The sequence below is a fragment of the Stigmatopora nigra genome, chromosome 15 (assembly GCF_051989575.1).
Source record: "Stigmatopora nigra isolate UIUO_SnigA chromosome 15, RoL_Snig_1.1, whole genome shotgun sequence".
Classification (NCBI taxonomy): domain Eukaryota; kingdom Metazoa; phylum Chordata; class Actinopteri; order Syngnathiformes; family Syngnathidae; genus Stigmatopora; species Stigmatopora nigra.
Genome location: NC_135522.1, coordinates 3,990,019 through 4,013,751, shown reverse-complemented (window position 1 = coordinate 4,013,751; position 23,733 = coordinate 3,990,019). Strand labels below are relative to the sequence as shown.

The following is a 23,733-nucleotide window of genomic DNA, read 5'->3' as shown; positions in this document are numbered from 1 at the left end:
TGACACTTACCACATTACTCGCATCCATGATACAGTTTCTAAAATAGTGATTTTTTCAGGATTTTGGCAATTCTGAAGTCATATTATCTAAATTCTTAATGACATTTTGGAGGCTTCCACAATTTTGCAAAAATAGCTTCTCCCTCCTTGAAATACTTACTCCCCATTTACAAATTTACCTGCCTTGTTTTCAACCGATAATGTTATTGTTTTTACAGAAAGCAATTCTGAACTTTAATTACGATATCATTTCCAGTGGCAATTGGTCTGGATAATTTTAGTAGTTGTAGAAACACATACTTACTAGTGAACTACATCCTTGAAATACATAGGAAGAGATTTTTCTCGGTTTCAGCTCTTTTGCTTTCTTCCAGATAAAGTACAGCAGTGGATCCTGTAGTTCTGAAGAGGGAGCAAAAGGTCAACATCTCCACCAGACTGTTGTTCAGAGCCAGGTTCAAGGGCTAGACCACGTTTCCAGGACCTTTTGCCAAGTAGAGATGGAAACCAGGCTACAGGATATAGACCTCCAAACAAATTCACCGAATATATGCTCACCATACTACAGCCCAAGTGAGTAAATCCAGTCAATTGTACATTCCCATACATATTGTAATGTAGGGCTCTTGACCTACTGTCAGCTACAAAATGAAATTGTTGTCTTGAGGACATCATAAAGTGCCAATGAGCCTTATTTAAAGTACATTATTATTAGCTTAAAGGATTCGGCAATAGATTGCATCTTGACTGGCTGAATGATTCCCCCTTCGAGGTGGTGTTTCGAACAGTAGCAAGAAAGATGGAAAAGAAGAAGCCTGCAGTGTCTCTCCGACACTTCCGCTGCCTACTGAGTTCTTCCACTCGAAAGGAGCGACCATCCCAGCACCTCCTCGCAACAGGAGCCTGAGGTTGTCAAGAGGCCTTAAGTTGACCTCCCCTGCTTCATGGGCTGCATTCCGTTCCCCTGGAGCCCATAGCAAGATATTATGCACTCAGGTAAGATCAATTCCAGCACTAATAAATAATGTCATTTCAAAGAGAACCGATAATTAGACACAATCACAATATAAGGAAATGAGCACTCCCTAAAAAACTCACTGTAATCTATTTCCCTAAACCTTTGCAGTACCCATCCCACAGTGACTCATCACTTGCTACTGGAAGCTCGGAAGGCAGCCTTCAAACAACCCTAGAAGAAGGACTGAGTTTCAGTGTCTCTCCACCACAGAACATGGACTTGCCAGCAGCTCCTTTACCACATGAGTGCCCACTGCGTGACAACGACACTAGCATTTCCTCCCCAGTCCAGACCCTAAGACTGAGGCCCAGCCCCACATCAGCTCTAACTCTCCAGACTACCATTGGCCAACAGCGGAGCCAAAGCAGCGGGCGGGGTAGCACAAGCCCAGGCTTCACCCGGGATGACTCCATTGATCCTTCAGATGAAGACCTGGGTATAGTTATCGGGTCCTCCATTGGTTGTTGTGGGTCAAGTCAAGCGGGGAACAGTGAACACTTGTCCGAAACAATGAGTAGCTTGTCACTGACGTCGCTGTTGTCCCCCAGTTCTTTAGCATATCCTGGAGGAGCAGTAAAAAAGTGCAATAGCACGGGAAGCTTGGACCAAGGGGGTATGCTACTTTCATCCAAAGGAAGAGACACCCATAGGGAGATTCTAGGTTTGGAGCTTATGGACCCACAAGGTTTCTTGGCCAACCCTTGGTCAGGAGTATTAGCAGAGACAAGAGGAAATGGAAGCGAAATTGGAGATCCGTCACGAGGTTTCCGAGGGAAAAGCTCAAGCCAAACAACAGTAGGGCCTTCTCGCAAAAACAGATGAAACCTACTACTTAACTTATTGTCAACCTTCCCTTGGATATGAACCTTTTGCTATCCCTTAAACTCTCTATCCCCACCAATGATAGAGAGGCTTGCCTGTATTTCAAATTCTCGTCTTTCCCCCCCAATGGACCTCTCTCTCTACAATTGTGATGGACTGGAGACCTTATTTTGTGCCATTGTGCACCTTAGGGAGCTGGCCTTGGTCATGCTTCAGTGCACTGGTATGATCGTAGCCTGCAATGTCGGAGCCCACGTGCTTAAGATAGGCGTGTGCAGTGCTTTCTATGAGAGGAACCAGGTAGCCTGTTATAGCGAGGGGTTCTCCAGAGCTTAAACAAGAGTTTAAAGAGACATGAGAGGTACTAAGTCATGTGCAGAGATGGTGAGCATGTGTTAAGGAGAAAATTTGGTATTAGAACTAAAATACCTGACCATGCCAACTGATACTGTTTTGTGAGGCAGTGCAACAGGTAGGTTGACCGCAAATGTCCAGATGACAAGAAGACACGGTAGCAGGGCTAAAGGTAGACTTGGGACAGGAAGGTCAGGTCATTTGGTTAGTGGGGAAGGCAGTGAGCGGATCTAATATCCATCTGCTCTGGCAGACGGAAACAATAGGTTCCATTCTTTCTGGCTTGAATCCTTTTGCTGACATCACAAGAAACTGTGGGGTGGAGGAGAGTTCACGAATGGGGGGGCGTGTATGTGAAAGCAAAAGAGCACTGCCTCAGGTATCCAAGGAATTGAATGAAATAGTTCTTATCAATTCAGCAGCTTTTTGAAAGTGAGGTGAGTACCAAACCGATCAGATTGCCGCGGTGTGGTTCACCTTGGTGTGTGATTTGTACTTGTTTTCTATTATATCTCTAGCATCTCTCACTAGAAATGGTTTGGACTTTATAGCCAGTGAGATTTAAAGCACACTCCTTTTGACACTAGGTCCTTTCACAGTGTTCAAGATTATTGGATGGAAGGACTGAACCACATAGGTGGCAAGGGACCTTGACTTGCATGATGGAAATGCATTTTTACATATATATAAATATACAAATCTATATGTCCAGATGTCAGTGTTGGGTGATGACTACCATGTGTTTTTTATTCCACTATTTTTGTAGTAAAGAGAATAGGCACTTGAAAAATTGCGGCCATTACCTCTTTCCTCTTTTAAATCCATTCCGATGCGTTACATTATTTCGTCCGCCAGTGGCTTCCAGTTTTCTAACTTTTTTTAAAGAGTGTGTGCAAAACAATGAAGCAAAAAATTGAAATCGTTCCTTCCTGCATATCTCTTAAACAAAACAGTGAGTCCTCTATTTTTGTTTTAAATCTAATATGACGAGTCATAGCAGATGGGAACAGCCATATTCACTCAAGCAGAATGCTTATGGGCATATTGTTTCGGTATGGGTTTGCAATTGTGTGTGTTTATTACTGTCATCCAGATTAACGAATATCTCTAGCTACCCATCTGCTGTTGTAGCAATTTAGCGTACCACTGAGCACAAGTGTGTGTCTTTTATTGCAAAACCACTTTGGGGTTTTGCCACTTGTATAATCATGTTAAGCTTAAAATGAGATGCTGAGTCTGGTGTTAAGATCATTACCTTGATTTTTAATGTATCCAAAAAACAACATAATGACTAAAAGGAGAGTTTTTTTTTATCCCTCACCCCTATTCATATTCACATTCAGACATATATGTGCGCACTAGTGTGCATGTATTTGTAAGATAATCTTCAGGTGAGACAATTGTATTTCAAAATGCTTTTGTCTGTGAACCGTCACCATGATGATGATGGCTATTTAAGGTTAAAACGCAGAACAACCAAGGGCTGTTTTAGCTTAAAAGGTTTAACCTTGTGTCTTTTCTGAGGAAATTGCCAATCAATATGGCAACAAAGGTTAAAGCCTGACTACACAGCAATAAATGTTCTATGTGTATGCCCTGATCAACTGATGTCAATGTGATTTTTAGTCATTTTATTCATTTGCATGTGCCCAACAATACCTACTGTTATTTGTCTCTTCTTATGACCAATCATTGTGCCTTTGTTAACTTGAGCTAAGGTTATGGACATACAATATATGGCCAGTAGACATGGTTCAAAGTCTTTTTAGAAATTGGGGAAGAAGTCTAGTGTTTTCTGAATGAAGTTAAAAGTAATTGTCCCAAAACTAGTTTAAGGAGTTCTTAAAAAAAACGATAAAGAAATATAGTTATGTGGCATTACACATGTGATGACACACTTATAAGTTAACATATTCCTACTACTACTATCATTCATTCTCATGAGCGACCCACATGCATGCACATAGGTACATACATGCAAAATACATCAGTACTGGGTACTGTAACTGTATCCAGTAATCCATAGGACAAACTAATCCTAAAACAAAGCATGTAAATACAGGTATAATTGTGTTAAATATACCTGTGTCCAGTCAATCTACAAATTAACAAGGAGGGGGTATTTCAAATCATTCTTCCATAAAGAACATCATCACTGTATAATTACAATAAATACACATATCGTACTTTCATACACATTCATTAGGGTTGCGTAAAAACTACCCTTTACATGCTGCACTGTACTATTCATTCTCATGGAAGGAGATTTATGGTGTTTGTACTCAGGCTATGAAAATGGACTTAGTGAAGCAAAAGAAAGTGTGGCTTTTGTGCGATTGCTGTCTTTCCCCAAATTATCTGAGTGATCAATTTATTTTCTGTACCCCGTTCTTTGCCAAATAAATGAAAAGCATGGTTGAACTTGCTTTGTCTCCTCTTTTAGAGGAAGTACACTACCTTATACCCAGTTATGTGATCATAATATAGCAAATACTACTTTTAAAAGCCCTCATGAGAATGTGAATATTCCCTGCAGCTTCACTTCATGCTCTTTTTTTCCTGATAGGAATCCACATAGGATACTGGCTACACAAATCTTCCATCTTCTCAGTTGATGCCACTGTGTTTTCTCTTGTTGCTCCCAGTGTGGTTCTACACAGGCATGGGTCTACAAAGCTTGTCAGAGGATCAGTGCTAATGGCTGAAGCTTAACACTTCACACTCAGCTTCCAAGTACCCCACCGTTAGTACATCCTCTCCTCGTTTGCTACTTTTCAGTATGTGACGAGATGCTGTGAGAGAAGGGGAGGTGTGACAGCCCGGAAACCTTGAGCTTGGGAACAGTGCTGACATTGCCACTTTCGCCATGGTGCTTTCAGCGTGATGGATTGCTGACAGATTTCCTCACCACCTGGCTTGCCGCTTTGTGAGATAATAACCTGGCATGCAAAATACACATAAAAACAAACACTTTTTCCAGATTAGGGTTGTACTCCATGCTACAGAGTCAATCACGTTTATTTCAATTACGGACTATAAGGCACACTTAAAAGTCTTACATTTTCTCCAAAATTGACAAGCCGCTTTATAATCCAGTGTGTCTTAAATATGGAAAAACATTAAAATGTGTCATTCATTGACAGTGCGCCTTTTAATGTGGTGCGCCTTATAGTTGTGAAAATAAGGTAAGTTTATATATATATATATATATATATATATATATATATATATATATATATATATATATATATATATATATATATATATATATATATATATATATATATATATATATATATATATATATATATATATATATATATATATATATATAGGGGGCCCAAATTCCAGTTTTTTTGTAATGTAAAGATCTGATACTGAGATTGATCATCTATCCAAATTATGCTGGTGATAGTAGGAATAAATATGCTGCATAAACATAAATAAATAGGAAAAAATCAAGAAATGATTGTCTCACCAAAATAAAATTTAAATGAGCCAATGCGTGAAACAAAAGAAAAGTTCACAACAGTTCGTTACAGAGCACAAATGAAACACTAAATCATGTCTAGCAGAGCAAAAAGTTTCATTTTGTAAACGCTGTGTTTGCAATAAACTTTGCTCTTTTGTAGAGGAATAGGACACAAAACAAAGTTCACCTTCAGAAACTGCAAACACAAAGAAATTCAGGCAGTGTATCTATTTACACGCAATTAAAGTGATGCTTGGTTGTACTTTTAATCATCCCTGCACGTCAAAAAAATATATTTTTAAAGGAATATTACCATCTGTACATACTTTGGCTTGGACTGCATTCTTCTGTAAACAATTTCCTTTTTTTTTTACTTTCTTACAGTGAGATTGCACGAGCAAATCCATCATGACAGTGATTGACACTTGTTGGAAGAGTCAAGGGATTTTAGTCGTGCATGTGCAATGGCGTTGGATCCTTTTTCAGGGAGGCTGGTTCTGAAAATGTTTTGTGTTAAGAGCTTTTTGCTTCAGCTCATGCACGCAATGCTCTGCAAGAGCAGTCAGAGTAAAAATAAGAAACAGATCATGTCCTTTAGCTCACATTATGCATGAGACAAGGTTGTGGTGAAGGGCGAAACATCAAGACACTCATGAATTTTAGTGCCCCATGATTGCTTTACATTGTAAATATCAAAGGCTATGTGTAAACAGAAAAGACCACTTGTGTTTTCACAGGCTACAATATATGACATTTGTCTAAGACATATAACAGAAAAAAAGAGCTGAATTTGAATATAATTCCGTCTAAATTATGCAAAATGGAGACACATTTACTCACAAATGGCCTCTACTGGTTTAATTGGGAACAAGATTTGAATTATGAATTGCAAGGCAAGATGCAAACACATCTTGGTAAACAATGACTAATGATTTACTGCCTATTTAATGTAAGTGGGCCTTCGATAACATTTAACATGTGTTTCGTATTATCTTCTTTTTTTGACACAGGCTAGTGATGCTCATTTAAGTAATCCCTCGAATATCGAAGACAAAGGACTTGGACTAAAACTCCCATTCAACTAATTTTTGGATTTATATCAAGTGGAGAGGAACAATTTTCACTGTGAGTACAGTATTTAAAGTTATAAATATATACATTATATTTAGGTATTAATACATTAGTCTTTTGATATGCGTATAGCTGTAATATTTAACAAATATACACTTTTTTGCCAATTGTACTTGAATGTATATTTCTATATAGGCGCAAAAATGTATAGTAGTAGTTATAATGGGGGTGATCCTACTTTGTGGTTTTTCGTTTATATCTGGTCTACATTAACCACCATATTCGAGGGGTTACTGTAAATGCATTAAAGCCTCTTTAATGTCTCAAAACATATGGAGTATATTGAACTCCTACTGTGGTGCACAATGTGAGAAAGTGTGTTTTCTGTTTTGAACCCCATGAACTCATTCTAGTCTTGAGTCAGTGTACGGTGCTGTTAATGTGCTTGTAAGGTGCACCCATTAAAAGACCCTCCTCCTCCATCTGCAGGTTCATGTGAGGCACTGTGCTTCCTGGGAGCTTTTGTTTTTCCCGGCTCAAATTTATCAGTACAATTAGGCGCTCTGCTGAGCGTGTGCTGTAAGGCCCACACTGGGTGAGCAGCAAAGCTCCCCTAAAGAGTTTCTCTGCACTGCCGCATTTGGGCTTGCTTGGTCCAATGTTTTTTCCCAATACAACTAGAACATTATATTTTAGATTTTAATGTACAAATAAATTCCAACTTTGTCTTGACAATGCCACATACAAGACAAATCAAATTAAAAAAATAGCTTCAGAAAAAACAAAAATTGTGAAAAATATGTCATTAACAGACTGTATTTAAGAAAAATATGTTTTTCCTGCAGGGTGATTGCGTAACTCTGACCCTCCAAAAGGTACTGCAGAATGTTATTGCAGACCAAATACAAAATATAAAGGCTCTTATTTAACAAAGGTTGTCAGACAAACAGCTCAGGACAGAAGAACTAAAAATTAAAATGAATAATGGATTAGTGAAAAGGAAAGTTGCAGGAGAGTCACGTGTAGTATTGTTCTTCTCTAAAGTGTACTAGCACGAGTAATATTGTCTTTATTTAGCATCTGAGCATATGTTGTGTATCCACAGGGAACCCAGGAATTAAATTGAAGCCAACAACATCAGATGCACAAGACAATGTTAAAGGTAAGGATGTTTTTGCAGAAAATTCAATCATAAGGAGGAACTTTTTCTCGCAAAATACTTCATATAATGTCTTTTTTTTGTTACTGTGAATTAAAATGATTACATATACAGCACATATTCAAAGGTAGAGACTAATTTAGTATAGATACACTTGCAGTTAATGATTTAGCAGGTTCCATTCCTTTTAAAAACCAAGAAAAAAATTGAACTTGGAGACCTTTTTGGTCCCATTCTGCATTTTTGATTCATGTGACATTTTGTCCAGAAAGGTTTTTCACTTTGATAGCAGCCTAAATGAATTTAGCCCCTGTAAATGAGTATTTTTAATACCTCATAACATACAGCCCTTGTGGCTTGAAATAAATCATAAATGGGGTGTTTAATAGCTTCCATATTACCAGCAGGTGACAAGACAGAAATCCATCCATTTTTCTATAGTGACAGTGAGTTGGATCCTATCCAAGCCTACAAAATAGAAATAGAATTTACCCTTTGGACTAGTCCTTCCAATTTTAAGCCATTATTTAAGTTGTGAGAACCAGTTATGAACATTTCCTAACAATAATAATATAGCTAGAAGATACATTTTCCCAGAAAAATAGCCCAAATCAATTTAAATTGCCTTTTTTTGTATGTCATTCCATCCAATTACTCCCACACCTTCCACAATATAAATTTAACACTTTCCGAATTATTTACATGTTCCCAATGCTTTAGGGGCATTGCAGTAGATCCACTTATTGTTCTAAGGTGTTTGTCAGTCAGTGTGCATGGTCATTTCCATTTCAGTGCACATGGGTGCAAATGCCACTACTTGTTGACTTCATCTTGATAAAACACACACATATACACACAAGGCATAGACACACACTTTCCATATTTATAACCATATTTGACCACATGTATGTGACTTCCGTTGCACCCTTAGGCCAGAGTTCTGCATTCGAATAATGTAGCCGCTTTGATATAACGTCGACAGGCTATGCTTCGGTCACTGCTTTTCTGCATCTTCACTACTGTGTAATTCAAGAAGATAGGAATTTTTAGGAAGGAGGCACTGAGGGAAGAAAAATAGATCACCAACTGAAGCATAACGTCTAGTAAAATAACATTAAGGTTGAGGTGATGTACCTCACAAAGCAACATCTCATTCTATTCAAATTTAGGTGACGAAATATGATATTAACAAGAAGGAAGTACTGCATAAGATGCAATGCAATGTTGATGTCTACTTAGGACAAGTCAACACTAGATCAAATTTGCCATTTCTGCTATAAATACACTTCTAATACTTGTAGTTGGACAGCTGATGTATGTCATATTAAGTACTGCATTAAGTATGATGCAAGATGATGAATCTGACATCACATTTATTGTATATTCATAAATAAATAGATGTGCAGTAACTCTACACACTAATACACGATAACACATGCGAATATAATACTCGCCTAGATGTTCTAATATTTTGTCATCTTGAGTTTATATCCCCTTTATATACTTGATATCTTATGTAGTACTTTGCCAAAACGAAAAGTTGTTAGTAGAAGAATACTGTACAGCTTTTTGTAGTATTACTACGCAAGAATATTCATAGCTGCTCAGTCATGAGGATGAACATTGTTACCGATTACTAGGCATGTGTTTCACTTCTCAGTTTTTCAATAGCAGGGCCTTTAGTGACTTGTATGTAATCTCCTTGCGTGGCAAACATAAAACACGCCACCGCAACACCGACTATCAGTGGACAGATGCATGAGTGATCGCTACACAGGGAAAAAGGGGCGATCAATACAAACCTATTGAAGCTCACGATCAATAATGGGCCAAAGGATACACAAAGCACAAGGCACCACCCAATAACCTCCTCCCAGTGTCATCAAAAAGTGTTAAATGTAATGTAAAAGTTCTTGACAGGGAGATATCTTGACATAAATCTTCTCTTTTCTTATTAAGTGTTTCACTGTATAAATGATGCACCACTGTCCAGTTAAAATTGGAACAATGTGGATCAATAATAACAAATGTTAATTGGTTATTGGGATAGTAGCACATTGCATGAGGAGTTGTTTTATGGATGGTTTGGAGATAGGTCAGTGATTTATAACTGCGTATTGCTTAAAGCTAATATGGCATTAGGAATGTTAATAGTTGCAGTTAGGTGTCAATATGCGCTTTTAAACAGTTGATTTTGTTTTTATTTGTAGTTATGACTGGGATATTGGAAATTGTTATGTATTAGTTGGGTAAAAACTAACAGAATGATGTTGTTTTGCAAATGTGTGTTGTCGCTCTCAGACCAGTGGGTGGCATTAAATGGTGCATATGATTTGGAAAGTTATGATAAGAAGGGTCGTCCAAAATGTTGACTTCACATCTGTAGGTCGGAGAGGAGTATAGACCCTGCGGGGATGACAGATGGAATCTGGTCATCTTCTTCGAAGTGTAACCTTGTCCTTGGGTGAGGTAGAAGTTTAGATACTAATCGAGTGAGGGGAGGAGATTGAGCTGATTGTGGAGTAGAGATGATGCAAAGAACATCAATTGGGTTTGGTATGATACAGCCATTGGCTGTAGTACAGTACAAAACTATTTGAGGTATTTCTATTGACTATTCAAGGCACCCTTTATTCATACAAAGCGTTATCAACTGATTGGCTGTCATCAATGGCGATAGAAGTCCAATTTATTTTGTGAATGGACCATTAATGGCACCCAAAATATTTTGACTCTACAGTAAATAACAATTAGAAATTCCCATTTTGTAGTTGAAATAAGCCTGTCATTCAAGTTGTAGATTTTTTTCTTCTATTTCATTGGTGCCTGACTTTGGTGCATTGTATCTCAATTTATTTCTTACTGTCCCTAGTCAAAAACATTCAGTTTTGAGTGGACCCATCAAAAAATCAGTCTAAGTGCAGGAGCTAGTTAATGAAGGGAGCTTCATCTGGGAGATGATTTGTGTTGCCAACTAAATTAGAATGTTGTAGTATACTGACTCCTTCAATAGTCATAGGAGCAGGATGTGTATACTACCACATACAATCTAATCTAATGAATGCATACTTCAATGTTGATTCTATACTAGTAACCTACTCTTCTTCTATTCAAGCTATGGTTCCACTTTGAAGCCGACATAAGGCTTTTATCTTGTTATCTTGTTGTTTCATTGTATTCCCATGTGTAATGCCCGGTAACATCCCATGGGGTGCAACAAATACCAAGCCTCTCATCCATAATACTGCCGACAATAATGGCAGCAGAGGGAGGGGAGGGGGGGGGGGCATGGGGGGGGGGGGAATTTTGAAACGGTTTTGTTTGAGTCTCGGTTTTGTTTGAACTAGAACGGAGGGGAATTACCAATTGACCATGCACTATCATGACAAGCCTAATTAATCACATACATAATTCATAGGTTGGAAACACGTGCCTTGAAAGGGAAGGGTTTAGAGAGGGATGAAATATAAGAATGCATTATCAGCACTTTCTTGGGGAGGATAGCAGATGGAGAGGGAATATTGGTAGGTGTCGTTTTTGTGCAAAAAAATAGACATCAGTCTATCATGCTGTAGTCAAAATATGCAATTTAAAAAGCTAAAACTATACTTTTATTCACGTTTAATCAAAACATTCTGACATGTAATTAAAGTCACCAGTTAGAGTGTGGTTTAAAATCAATAAGACATCATGGCTTTTAACATTAGACATGTATGGTTGAAAAATGAGTGCATTGATCTGATGGAAATCAGCAGAATATATGTGCGTCAATAAGTGTGAACCCTAAAGAGCTTGAAAGATAAAGATTAAATCTAAGTACCATGGTCCCATCATGTAATGAGTTGCTTTCGGGTCTGGGATCGATAATTATATAATGCTCTGAATGGAGATCTAATGATACAGCATTTTATAGCAGGAATAAAACTAGGGACTTAATTTTGTTGGCTCTAGTTATTATAGGCACTTAATTTAAAAATATATATATATATATATTTGTGAATTTTCAAACATTGATAATCTTAAAATGTGTATGTTATCAGCCACTATAAAGAAAAATAAAAAGCACTTAACAGAAAAGATTATAAGGAATTGCTATGTTTTGTATTATGAGTATTTAAGCCTACTATTTAATTCTAACTCAGGCACATTTGTTGTTAGAAAGATATTTATTCCAACTATCTAAATTCCTTCCTTCTCTTCCTTCATTTAAGGTACCATTCTTCCATCTTGAGCATTTTGATTGGTCATAGGGATCAAGCATGTCCTTACTCTGACCCCCAAAAGGGCTATTCATGGTCAGGTGGGGGCACTCAAAAAAAAAACCCTCCGGCTGCTCCACCCAAGCTTTCCTGGCACCTTCTGGCTACATTTTGGGCCAGAAGAGCACCAAATGTAGGAAGAACGATGGATGAAAAAGAAATCAAACATGAAACAATGCAGGAAGACCGAAAGGAAAGCAGAATTTTGGGAGCCCAATCCTGTGGTGGAGCCATCTGCTGTAAGTATGAAAATGAGTGTAGTGATAGGAGGAATATTGTTGTAGCAGCATATGGTACCAACTTGATTCAACATAGACTATCTTAGGAACAATTGGTGGTCTATAATGACATTTTATGGTGAGGGAGTAACACTAAATTGATTGTTCAGCATTTTTATAAGTCTAAATATTTACAAATATCATTAGAGGTTCATACAAGACATGTATACAACTTCTAATTCCAAATATAAACTATTTTATTAGTGTTATAAGTGAATTTATGCAACTAAACCAAATACTCCAACCAGTAAATGAATATTTTTCCCAGTTTTGGTTGACAGTTCAAAGGACACTGCACTTTAATACTATAAAAATCTGTTGAAAGATTTTGGCACTTTATACAAGGGCAGTCAGTGAACTAAACCAAACCACTTATTATAGTCATGTAAGAAAAATGATGGTTGAATAGGCAGCACTTGCTTTTAGATGGATGACTCATGAGATCTAAGATTGTTTAACCCTGTCAGTATTCAGTCTACATTTTTTGGTTCATTACAAAAGCATTGATTTTTCCTTAAAGTGGATAAAAAAATGCATTTAGCATTCTTTGGTGAGAGAAGTATCGTCATTGGAAGCGCTTTTGAGACTCAGTGTGATGCCTGGAATGCTGCAAGCATAACCCAGCATCTCCTGTACAGTAATTAAATGGTAAGCCAATAGAATATTAGCATGGCAGCTGTGCAAGAGTGTAATAGAAGTAGGAGCATGTTGCCTTTAGAGGGAATGTAATTTATTTCATCAAAATATAACTGACAAGATGACAAAAGCTTTGTGTACTGGTAGTCTCCATCATTAATCAGTATAGTGACAGCAAAATAGATGAATTGCCTCTAAAGCATCTGCACAATTATTTGCCTCCTGGTCATTAAATGACATTTCTGGGTAAGAACATTCTAATTATTGTATGTAGAAACATGGCAAATGTTCACAAACATGCTATGTGACTATAAGATGATTTTAAATGACATTTTGTGCTTAAATTTGGATGTCAGGACACCCTTGGAAGAGCTGCCAGATACCCTCATAACCATTTTCCTTTTCTACTGTCCCCCCTTACCCTTCTAGATCTTTTGCTTGAGGATGCATCTCATAATAGAGCTAATCATCAGGAGAGGATAGAGTACCACACAGTGCAAGAATTGACTTTTATGCACATATTACAGTCTATGGTGGAAAGGTAAGCCTTTTTTGCATCTTTTTGATTGAAATTTCATCTCATTTCAGTGAGTACTGCAAACTCAAATATCATATTAGATTGTTTGCAATATATGTAATGTATTTAAACCCAGTTATATGTAGTAAATTGCACCAAATTAGATTACAGTGAAAATATCCAAATTAAGCCCTAACCATTAATGACTTAAAAATGTTGCTTAGTGTATTTTTGTTTAACTGTCAGGAAAAATATTTCTATATGAATTTGTGAGTTATGTCAGAGAGGGCGTTTGCAGAAGTGCAATTAATGAGTATATGCTGCCACCTGCTGCTATATTAATATTTCTGTTGAGTTTATACTCATGTAATGATATAGATTTTTCACGGTCAGTTAATATACCTCTAAACATAATGCATGCAGATAGAAGAAAAGACACAACAATGACGTTTTTACCTTTTATTGCAAGACCACATTAACATTTGAAGCTGACCAACTTAAACACATCTTCAGTCTGCAGTCAGATTTGATCAAAAAAAGAGAGAAGTATCAATATTTTACAGCAAAATGAGAATCATTGAGGTCTCTAAAGAGAAGGGGGGGCAGGCCCTGTCATTGGACTAACATTTCACATCAGATTTAAAAAATGAAAAAATAGAAAGTGAAGTAGGACCTGACACACCAAACTGAACCACACTTATTCTTTATTTGAATGACTTCTTACTAAATAAAAAAAAAATAGAGTAAAAAAAGGCGAGGGAAGTAAACGAATTCTGCCTACAACGTTTGGTATTTCAAGTCATGTCTGATTGATGTCAGGACTCCTCCAAAATACAATATCATATTAACCACAATGACTCATCCAACTAGGGGGGATCGACAGACATGAAAATGAATGAATTAATATTATCCTCCCTCTTTCCACAGGTTTTTTTTTTTGATATACGCATATGTGGATCACCTTGTTTATAAGCAGTGAAGTGCCACAGGTTCCAGGTGAGGATGGGGGGGTATTTCCGCCTGTTCTTCCTCAAATGGATCTCTCAGATTGCCCTATTGGAAAAAAACATGTTCAAAAAAATGTAATGTTAGTAAAGGACCCCAGCAACTTTTTATTTATAGAAAAACTGCTAAAAAAAATGACAATTTTCCTCTGACATGCCTTGTCAGTAATGTTTGGCTGAAGTACTGACAGGGAATGTCTACCAAGTTTTATACCACTGAAATGTAATATTCCCCTTGACAGTTATACAAGTCAACAGATATGAAAATGATGCAAAGAGGACTACAATTAAACGGCAGAAGTTAATCAAGCAGTTGGTATTGGACTCCTCTACTTGATGACAGCTAAACAACATACAGGATCACAATTAAAAAAAAGAAGTTCAAGTTGATGTGAAGAGTACAGGCAGTACAGTATTGACAAAAAGGATGTGGGTATAGAAAGGAGTACCTGGGGTGAGTACCTGCACACTTTGACAGTCAGAGAGTATCCTTGATTTTTAATTTGCCCTTTTCGCATGTGGTCTCGCTCACAACACCAACGCAGTGAGGTGTGGAAGTCAGCTGCAAATTACGCCATAAACCACCCTACCCTCCAGTTAGTTAGTTACGTTAACGCACCGCCCCTCATTTCCTAGAATTACCCCACCACCAACCCGCAAAATAAAAAAACAAGACAAACTGCATAGAATTATCAGGCACATAATGAAAATGCATAGTATTTACTAGTCAATTATTTTAATCTTTTTTTTGCATTAGGGTTAAAAACTAAGCACACAAACACACTAAGCATTTGGAATCTTTGTTAAATCTAACTTAACACGTTACCAAATAAATACTGCCAATTAGAGGAGGTGAGGGGGTCAATTTTTCCATCTAGTTCAGTCGACAAGGACTAAAAAAAAAAAAGTTGAAGGATCAAAAACGATACAAAACGAGGGGGTACCTCTGGGCATGTTTGCTCAGGGCTACACTGGCCTTTCCCTCTTGGCTTTGTGTGAATGCTTTCTACCTTCTTCTCATTCATCGGGCCTAGTTCTTCATCTTCAGTGCATATTTATGATGCACTATTCAAAAACAGGATATGGTACGTCAGACAAACATCAGCATTAAGTGAATGCAGAGAAGGTGAGGGGGGAAGGAGGTAGCGTGGGAGGGAGGGGGGGAATGTGAGGAATTTAGGGTGTCAGGGGGGGCAGTGGAGGAGGACACACTTACCTGAGTCTGATCTGAGGTCCTATCAGATCAGTTTTAATTGGACTGAGTGTCACCTTCAGAAAGGAGGAGCTCTTGTTGGCCGTTAAGGAGCGGGGGAGAGGCCGAGGCGATGGCCTCTGCGGCGGCCTCTGCCTCCATCGGCTCTGCTTCTGGTGAAGCCTTGACAGCAGCTGCATCGTCTTCAGAGTTCTTGTCTTTGTTGGCGATGCTATTCTTCTCCTCCGACGACTTATGATCTGGAAAAAAAAGGGAGAACGAAGTGATTGGAATGACAGTCCATTTGACACATTGTGGTTTGGAAAAAAAATAATTGACTATTTATTGTGTTCACCTTTTTCTTTAGATGAGCGCTCTTTGTCTCTATCCCTTTCTCTCTCTCTTTCCTTATCTCTCTCCCTGTCACGGTCCCTGCTACGGCTGCGGTGGCGGTGAGATCTACGCTCTGAGCTTCTTGACCTCTTCCTTTCACGACTGCGGGAGTGTCGCTTCCGGTCGGAGTGGTCGCGACTTCTTCTCCTGTCCCTATCCCTCTCTCTATCTCGATCCCGGCTCCTGCTAAACGAGAAAATAGCAGTGAGTATTAAAAACGACACTATAACTTCATTTAGATTTTAAACTGCTAACGTTAAAAAATCCGAGTTATCACCTGCTGCGTCTCCGGTCATGGTCTCTCTCTTTGTCTCTGCTCCTGGACCTCCGACGATCCCGGGAGCGGCTCCTCCTTCTCTCTGAAGCTCGGCTAGAATGCCGGCTGTTTGAATTGCTTCGCCGGGACCGCCGATCTCTCTCCCTGTCCCCCCGGTCTCTGTCCCTATCCCCCCTGTCTCTGTCCCTATCCCTGTTCCGCTCCTTCTCACGTTCCCGCTCTTTTTCCTTTTCTTTCTCTCTCTCCTTCTCCTTTTCCTCCTCCTCTTTACGCTTCTTCTCTCGCTCTTCCTTCTCACGGTCTTCTCGGTCTTTCTTAATGACGGGGCTTTCCCCTTGAGGATCCTCTGAGCGGCGTCGCAGTTTCTCCTGATGGAAATTGAGCAAGCAACAAAGTGCAATATATGAATAAATAGATAAATGATAATGCAGGAACAAAATTCATTGTCATATCCTTTTCTTTGCAACCCATTCTTACCTTTAGCTCCTCTACAGTGGATTTGATCTTGGCATAGCCCATATGCTGCTTTCCCATCAAGTGGTCATCCACCCTAGATTGAGCATCACCCACTATAAGGAAGGCTCCGCATACCTCGCATACCTCCATCTGTTTCTCCTGGGCTGCAAAGCTCTCAATGGTCTGAAAAAAAACACCAGTAACTCAACTCTTGAAGATTAACAACCATTTTTAAAAGTGAACAACTTAAGCCAAGTGAGATGACTCACCGAAGGGTTTGCGCTAAGCAATTCCCTCTCTTCCTTGAGCTGCTCAACTAGCTTCATCATTCCTTGAGCCTCCTCCACACGGCCTTCAGAGCCCAGCTCCTCAATCTAGACAACACAAAAAAACAGTTATATCAGCAAAAAAATTGAACAAGGAAAAACAAAAACTACAGTGGATTACTTGGACAAACCTGTACGACTAAATCTTCAATCTTTTCTGTCAGAACCTGGGCCTTCTCATCATTCTTTCCAGCTGGAGCAGGCGGTTGCTGCTAAAGGGGGAAAACACACAACTCTTAGTACTTAACACAGGTGGGAATTTGCATGTTTTTATGTGTTATTTTTGAGCTTGAAGTTATGAAGCACATACCCCTGCATTCTGCTGGGCTTGAGAAAGCGCGAGGCGAGCGTGTCCCCGACGAATTCGCCGTTCAACTTCGGCCAGAAGAGATTGTAGATAGCGCAAAAAGTCCCGCTCATATCCCTCCTTCATGAAACGTGAACTCTTTTCATATCTGGAAAATATGTTATGACTTTATTATGACTTATATATGTAGCTCTTTATGATTAAATTCAGTCATTGATTAAATAGCTCACATATGCACAAGTAAACTGAACTGATTTAGCAGTAATGAAATTGAAAAAATATTCGCTATTGCACAAAATAAACAAGAGTAAATTTATACCCACAAGATTTTAAAAAGGTGGGGGAAATTTTAAAGAGAATTGCTTACACTTTCCGAAGATTTTCATCATGGATTTTCTCACACGGGCCTGCCAACAAAAGATGGAAATTGATTTACTGTTGGGCTTCCTTGCATAATGTATTTAGATTTTATGGAGCATTAGATCTTATTCGATTTTGAATTTGTGTGAAGTGTGCAGGCATTTCACTATTGACTTACCCAAATCCGACCTTGTGTTTGTAAATAGTTCTGCAGGACAGAATCCACACAGATAATATCGACATACCTAAGATCGGGGGGAAAAAAGATGTGAAAGTGAATTCCAAGGTGCACAAATAAGACTTTACATGCGAGTTATAGACCTAGACCACATGGCAATGTATGCGATTAGCCGCTGCCTCATTTGGAGGTTTTCCCATTAGCAAATGAAGGCTAACAATGTTTCAACATGCGGCGATCGCGGTAGATCAAGTACATTTTAGAACTACTTTAATCAAGTGCATGCACATTGATTTGCGAACGTTCAGAAACAAAAACATTTCAGATCGTTCTACCCCAAACAAAACATGCGTTCAGTTATGTGAGCAAATCAAACCCACGAGGCTAACGTTAGCAAGAATGCTGACTTACGCTTTCATCGTCCCATTTGACGTTACATCGCTTCTCATCGGGGGCCAGATTTCGGTCTCGGCCCATTAACTCATCGAGTAACTGCGCGGCGGAAAGCATGTTGCCTAACTTTTAGTATTGTTATTACACGACAGTAAATCGTGGAGCTTCAGATCACACCATCTCAGGGCGCCCAAAGTACATCTGATCAAAATGGCAGGCGCTGTGACGTCAACTAGGACCTACTGCGAAAGTGAATGAAACACTTCGACCCGGATATGTAAGTACACCCACACATCATAAAGCGATAACACATCTATATTGTAATAATGCACAAACTAAAGGAGGAATCGCCACAAAGCAAAGGTACTAAAAGCGGTTTATAACTAGGGCGTTGGTGTACTTAATTGTCTAACAAACACCACTGACCTGAACCCCATATTTTTTATTTATTATACGTTTGAAAACTAATCGCAGTCTTTTTTTCCACAAATGTTATCGGCAATGGTTCGATAAGATAAAATAAATCTCAATATGCAACTCTTTACTTCTGTAAATCTCCCAAAAGAGTGTGTATTCACAAATGAATATACATATCAACAGTTTAAGAAATCCTAATGTCCCACGACTAGTCAAGATTTTTTTAACACGACAAGTAGCCCTTGCGAGTGGTTGTAATTTTGACTCCCGTTATGATCATTTGATTTTTCAAAAAATTACATCCAATGTACCCAAACGCTCTACATTTGTGTACGTGCGGACACATCCAATATGGCAGACGGACGAACGTGTTGCAGCATTGTTACATTCAAAAGTGTCCCCCGGTAGTGTGGCAGTAGGACTTCTGGATGAAGGAACGCGGACGCCGCCGACAAGATAAACACTCAATGGAATGCGGATTTTGACTATGACAGTGGAAACTAAACTGACTATTAACGAAAAATCAGTATATACTTAAATGCTATAGGATCCGTTCGCTTAATCGCACTATCTTGAGAAAATTGCAATCACCAGCTAAGATTAGTAGCAAAGACTGCTCACCTAGGCAAGCTAGCAAGTACGGTAGTTAATGTTTAGCCCAGCGGCCAATGTTGTTTGGCCATTATCATTATAAGGCTAAATCGTGAAGCTTCAACGTAGCATATGAACTCGGAAATCTCATAATTTTAGCAATCATGTCCACTACTTCGTTGGATAAAGAACTCCAGGAGCGACTGAGAGAAGCGTCAGCCATCGGGGACATTGACGAAGTGCGGACATTAGTCGAGAGTGGAGTAAACATCAATTCTCAAAATGAAATCAATGGATGGTAAGTTTGATAACTAAATATTACTGCATAAAGCCTTAAAACTCGTAACATATTTGCCTTGGGGCTTCTAATTTTAATATTGAAAGACTTGGAAGAAGTTTCTCTGCAAGTTGCATGTGTTAGGTGTGTCGTGTGATATCCTATTAGGCAAATCATGGTTTAATCCCTTGGATTTGCCTGTCAGAAATCCGGTTAGTGGTTAGTTTGTGACATAACACCAACAAACAAAACAACCACTGATCAAGTGAAATATGAACATGCCTACAGCTTTTTTTTTTGAATATAAACATAGTTAATTATTTGCCATTCGACCTTTGCCTCATTAGAATATGTAACTTTCTTATATAATACAAATGATTTTGTTATCTGATGTCTTTAATCCTTCTAGGACTTGCCTCCATTGGGCATGCAAACGGAACCATAAGCAGATCGTCTCTTACTTACTTAATAGCGGAGCAGATAAAGACATTCTCACAGCCAAGGAAGAGTTGGCTGCACAGCTCACATCTAAACCGGAGATAAAACTACTTTTAGGAGGTAAAGAATTGCATTTTTTGCCTATTTTTTCATGCATATGTTCACTATATCAAACTATTCCAATTGGATATAAACAGTACATTGTTTTGTTTGAATGTTTCTTTAACACCTACTAACTACCTAGATATTTGAATACTATAATATGATTTGACATAGGCTAACATTGTCTTTTCACCACCATTGTAATAATCTGAAAACTGTTTTGAACCCTACAGTTGAAGTAGAAGACTTACCTGAAATCAAGGAGCCTGAATTGCCAATCATCCCCAACTATTTGTCCAACCCTCCTTTTTTGTACGCCAAGATGGATAACAAGATGGACATCCTCCTTTCTCAGCACGCCGCACAAAATGGAAATACGGAGCACACCGATCCCACCGATAACAATTCAGCCCCCCATTCTCCAAGCCAGCACTTTCAGATGTCACAGAACCTGACTTCTGATGACCCAGTTCCTCCTACGGATCCCATCACTCACAGCCAAGCTCCTACCAGGGAATTTGTTCCAATGGCTGAACAAAATGGCACAGCATCCGGGATGGCACTATCTCACAACCACACTATCGTAAACTGCACAGTGCCCGAAGATCTGTCTGTCGAGCCACATCTCGTTAACCATGCAATGCCACACAATGGAACCAGGTGTTCGCCTCCTTTGACCTCCACTAGCCCAGGTTTGGCTTGCAGCAATGGGGGTCAGGTCCAAGCACCATTGAACAACACTAACCCAGCTATGAGCAGGCAACAGTCAATCCCACAGCAAATAGGCTACAGTCAGTCAAGTGGATCTTTGCCATCCTTCCAGCCATTTTTCTTCACAAGCACCTTCCCCGTTAATGTGCAAGGTAAGGGCAATTTTTTCATTCAACATCCCTGTTTTGTTAAATTTCATGAAGCTGAAATCATACAAGCGTGAACCCTCTTATCCCTTTTAATCCTGTTTAGAATTGGTACTGAAAGTACGCATCCAGAATCCTAACACCCGTGAGAATGACTTCATCGAGATCGAACTGGACCGTCAGGAGCTCACATATCGTTCGCTGCTGAGAGTCTGCTGCCGCGAATTGGACATCAGTGTTGAGCACGTGGAAAAAATCCGTAAATTGCCAAACACCATGTTGAGAAAGGTAAGATTCTTTTTGCATTTATTTATTCTTTTCGTATAAAGTTTACCTTTCAACTAATAGTTGTGGCAATGTTTCTCTTGGGTTACCCCAGGACAAAGATGTCGCCCGGTTGCAGGACTTTCAGGAACTGGAAGTTGTGCTGGAGAAATCTGAGGGCTTGTCTTTGTTCTCGGCAACTGGGAGCCTTATTGACAGACCCTGCTATAACATGAAGGCCTCCCGCCTCACCTATTAATATGGCCGGTTTTCCTGCTTCTCTTTGAGCTTCTGTAGCCTCCCTTGACCAACAACTAACCAGTTACCTGCCAGATCCCTTGTTGAGCTTAGTTCTGCTTGGACAGGCTGTCATTTTTATCGCCCTGGATTTAGTCTTCAAAGTTCTTGAGCTCATATACTCCAGGCCCTTTTGCTGCTTAATTGTTCCCAACTAGTTCCAAGCGATTACTGATGCATGGTGTCGTGGATTATGAGAGAAATTATATGGGGGGTCACCCCCTCTCTCCATTGCCACCTCGTACGTCTTGTGCCAAGACTCCAAGGGAAAGAAATGGGGGACATTAGTTTGTCTTCCCGGGGTTTCTGCAATAGCCTTAAATGGATTTGCCCATCTTATAGCTGTGGAAACATGTCTCATACACAGTTTGCATAAGAACAGAAGGCATGCAATCGACTTGAAGTGAAAGAACGCGTTCCACATGCGCTGTCATAAATGTTGTTGCTTTGCAATCTTGGTGTCTTTGCTGAAGTGGGAAGCACCATTCATTTCCTTGATTTTTTTTCTCTATCTTTTAACTGCTGTCTGTAGACTTATCCAACACCATCCCGATGGTGTAAGCCAGGGGTGGCCAACTCCGGTCCTCGAGAGTGCATGGCATGTTGGGAAGTTGCTCCTGAGTTAGCTCATGAGGCAGAGCGCTCGTATACCATGTGAAAGGTAGTTGGTTCGTTGCCCGTGGCTGTCAAACTTTTCACTTTTGAGCTGAAACTGAAAAATAGTGAGCCGGTCTGTGACATTGCAGTAAGGCGGCTGTGCACATTAGCTCATGAGGCAGAACACTCGCTTACCATGTGAAAGATTGTTGGTTCGTTGCCCGTGCCTGTCCATTTTCTTACTCTTGAGCTGTAACAGAAAAATAAAGTACCTGTTTGTGGCATAGTGGGATGGTAGCTGGGCACTTTAGCTCATGAGGGAGAGTGCTTGCTTACCATGTGAAAGGTAGTCGGTTCGTTTCCCGCTTCTGTCTAATTTCTTACTCTTGACCTGAAACAGAAAAATAGTGAACTAGTTTATGGCATAGTAAGACTGTGGTTGGGCACTTTAGCTCATGAGGTAGAGCACTTGCTTATCATGGAAGAGGTAGTTGGTTCATTGCCTGTGTCTGTCCAATTTCTTACTCTTGACCTGAAATAGAAAAATAGTGAACCGGTTTCTGGCATGGAAAGAAGGTGGCTGGGCACTTTAGCTCATGGGGTGGAGCACTTGCTTACCATGGAAGAGGTAGTTGGTTCATTGCCCCCTTCCATCTAACTTCTTACTCTTGAACTGAAATAGACAAAATTCCCTCAAAAATGCACTGACAATTAATAATACTCATTTGTTTTATGTTGTGATGTTATCATTAGCCTTATATAAAATGGAAAGGTTATTGCTGCTTTCACAGTTGTGTTCTGTTCATGCTGGGGCTCATTGACTGACATTGGGACATCAGATAGAACAGTACATTTCACAATGAAAACTTATCTTACCCAGTGCTGTTTACTTTTAAAATGTATACCTGAAGCTCTTACTTTATAAGGTTTGTTTTGTATTAATAAGCATAGCTTTTTTTTCACCGGGAAGGCCTGTTGAGGTTGTATCAAAAACTATATCAGAAGCTGATGTTCATGTGCAGCAGGACCGTTGTTGATGCAAAGTGCAATTTGAGGGAAAGATGATTTTAAATGCTTTGTTAAGACTCGGATATGAGAAGTGAGAAATGACATGGCCAAACAGGTTGGCAAGGTCATATTTCTAATAGGGTTATGTTGGAATCTGTGGAAAGGGAAAGACTAACAATACTTTGATTTTGTTCATTGTTCTAGAGTTAAACCAGATTACAATGTACTTAACCTATGCATCCAGAGTCTGATATTTTTATATGAAAAAGAAATGTGTCCTGTACTTGCAGACCTAACCGTAGGCACTGTTGAAGCTGTTTTTTTCGTTCTGGGTGTGTTTCTTTTTTTATAAAGCATGGTGAATGAATAAATTCTTTCTTCCCCTCAATTTTATTCCATATTTGGTTGTAATG

At 39.2% G+C, this 23,733-nt stretch overlaps 3 protein-coding genes across 12 annotated transcripts in view; 2 read left to right on the top strand and 1 right to left on the bottom strand.

Annotated features, from left to right (window-relative positions):
- The window catches only part of LOC144208221 (voltage-dependent T-type calcium channel subunit alpha-1I-like), an 89,604-nt gene extending 84,985 nt beyond the window's left edge, over window positions 1-4,619 (top strand). For all 4 annotated transcript variants that reach the window (XM_077733950.1, XM_077733951.1, XM_077733948.1 and 1 more), the window contains 3 exons: window positions 375-573; window positions 773-996; window positions 1,127-4,619. In XM_077733950.1, the coding sequence (XP_077590076.1) occupies window positions 375-573; window positions 773-996; window positions 1,127-1,840 (1,137 nt within the window). In that variant the 3' untranslated portion in view covers window positions 1,841-4,619. The remainder of the gene's footprint in view (window positions 1-374; window positions 574-772; window positions 997-1,126) is intronic.
- A 9,413-nt stretch (window positions 4,620-14,032) lies between these two features.
- Window positions 14,033-18,721, bottom strand: luc7l3 (LUC7-like 3 pre-mRNA splicing factor). Of its 6 annotated transcripts, none has more exons than XM_077735325.1 (11): window positions 18,491-18,719; window positions 18,080-18,146; window positions 17,909-17,948; window positions 17,545-17,689; window positions 17,366-17,446; window positions 17,178-17,282; window positions 16,930-17,091; window positions 16,453-16,820; window positions 16,138-16,361; window positions 15,807-16,042; window positions 14,033-15,655 (listed from the first exon to the last, which is right to left on the bottom strand). In XM_077735325.1, the coding sequence occupies exons 1-10, from the start codon at window positions 18,587-18,589 to the stop codon at window positions 15,840-15,842; spliced, it is 1,494 nt and encodes a 497-aa protein (XP_077591451.1). In that variant the 5' UTR covers window positions 18,590-18,719; the 3' UTR covers window positions 14,033-15,655; window positions 15,807-15,839. The 6 variants fall into 6 exon arrangements, with proteins under 6 accessions (XP_077591451.1, XP_077591449.1, XP_077591454.1 ...); XM_077735323.1 differs by having other exon boundaries at window positions 14,033-14,639; window positions 18,491-18,718; XM_077735328.1 differs by having other exon boundaries at window positions 14,033-16,042; window positions 16,138-16,358; window positions 17,366-17,443; window positions 18,491-18,721.
- Window positions 18,579-23,708, top strand: ankrd40 (ankyrin repeat domain 40). 2 transcript variants are annotated; one of them, XM_077735331.1, is made up of 6 exons: window positions 18,579-18,749; window positions 19,640-19,778; window positions 20,167-20,315; window positions 20,531-21,160; window positions 21,261-21,442; window positions 21,534-23,708. In XM_077735331.1, exons 2-6 carry the CDS (start codon window positions 19,645-19,647, stop codon window positions 21,675-21,677), a joined length of 1,239 nt encoding a protein of 412 aa, XP_077591457.1. In that variant the 5' UTR covers window positions 18,579-18,749; window positions 19,640-19,644; the 3' UTR covers window positions 21,678-23,708. The 2 variants fall into 2 exon arrangements, with proteins under 2 accessions (XP_077591457.1, XP_077591455.1); XM_077735329.1 differs by lacking the exon at window positions 18,579-18,749 and adding an exon at window positions 18,758-18,835.
- The last annotated feature ends 25 nt before the right edge of the window (window positions 23,709-23,733 follow it).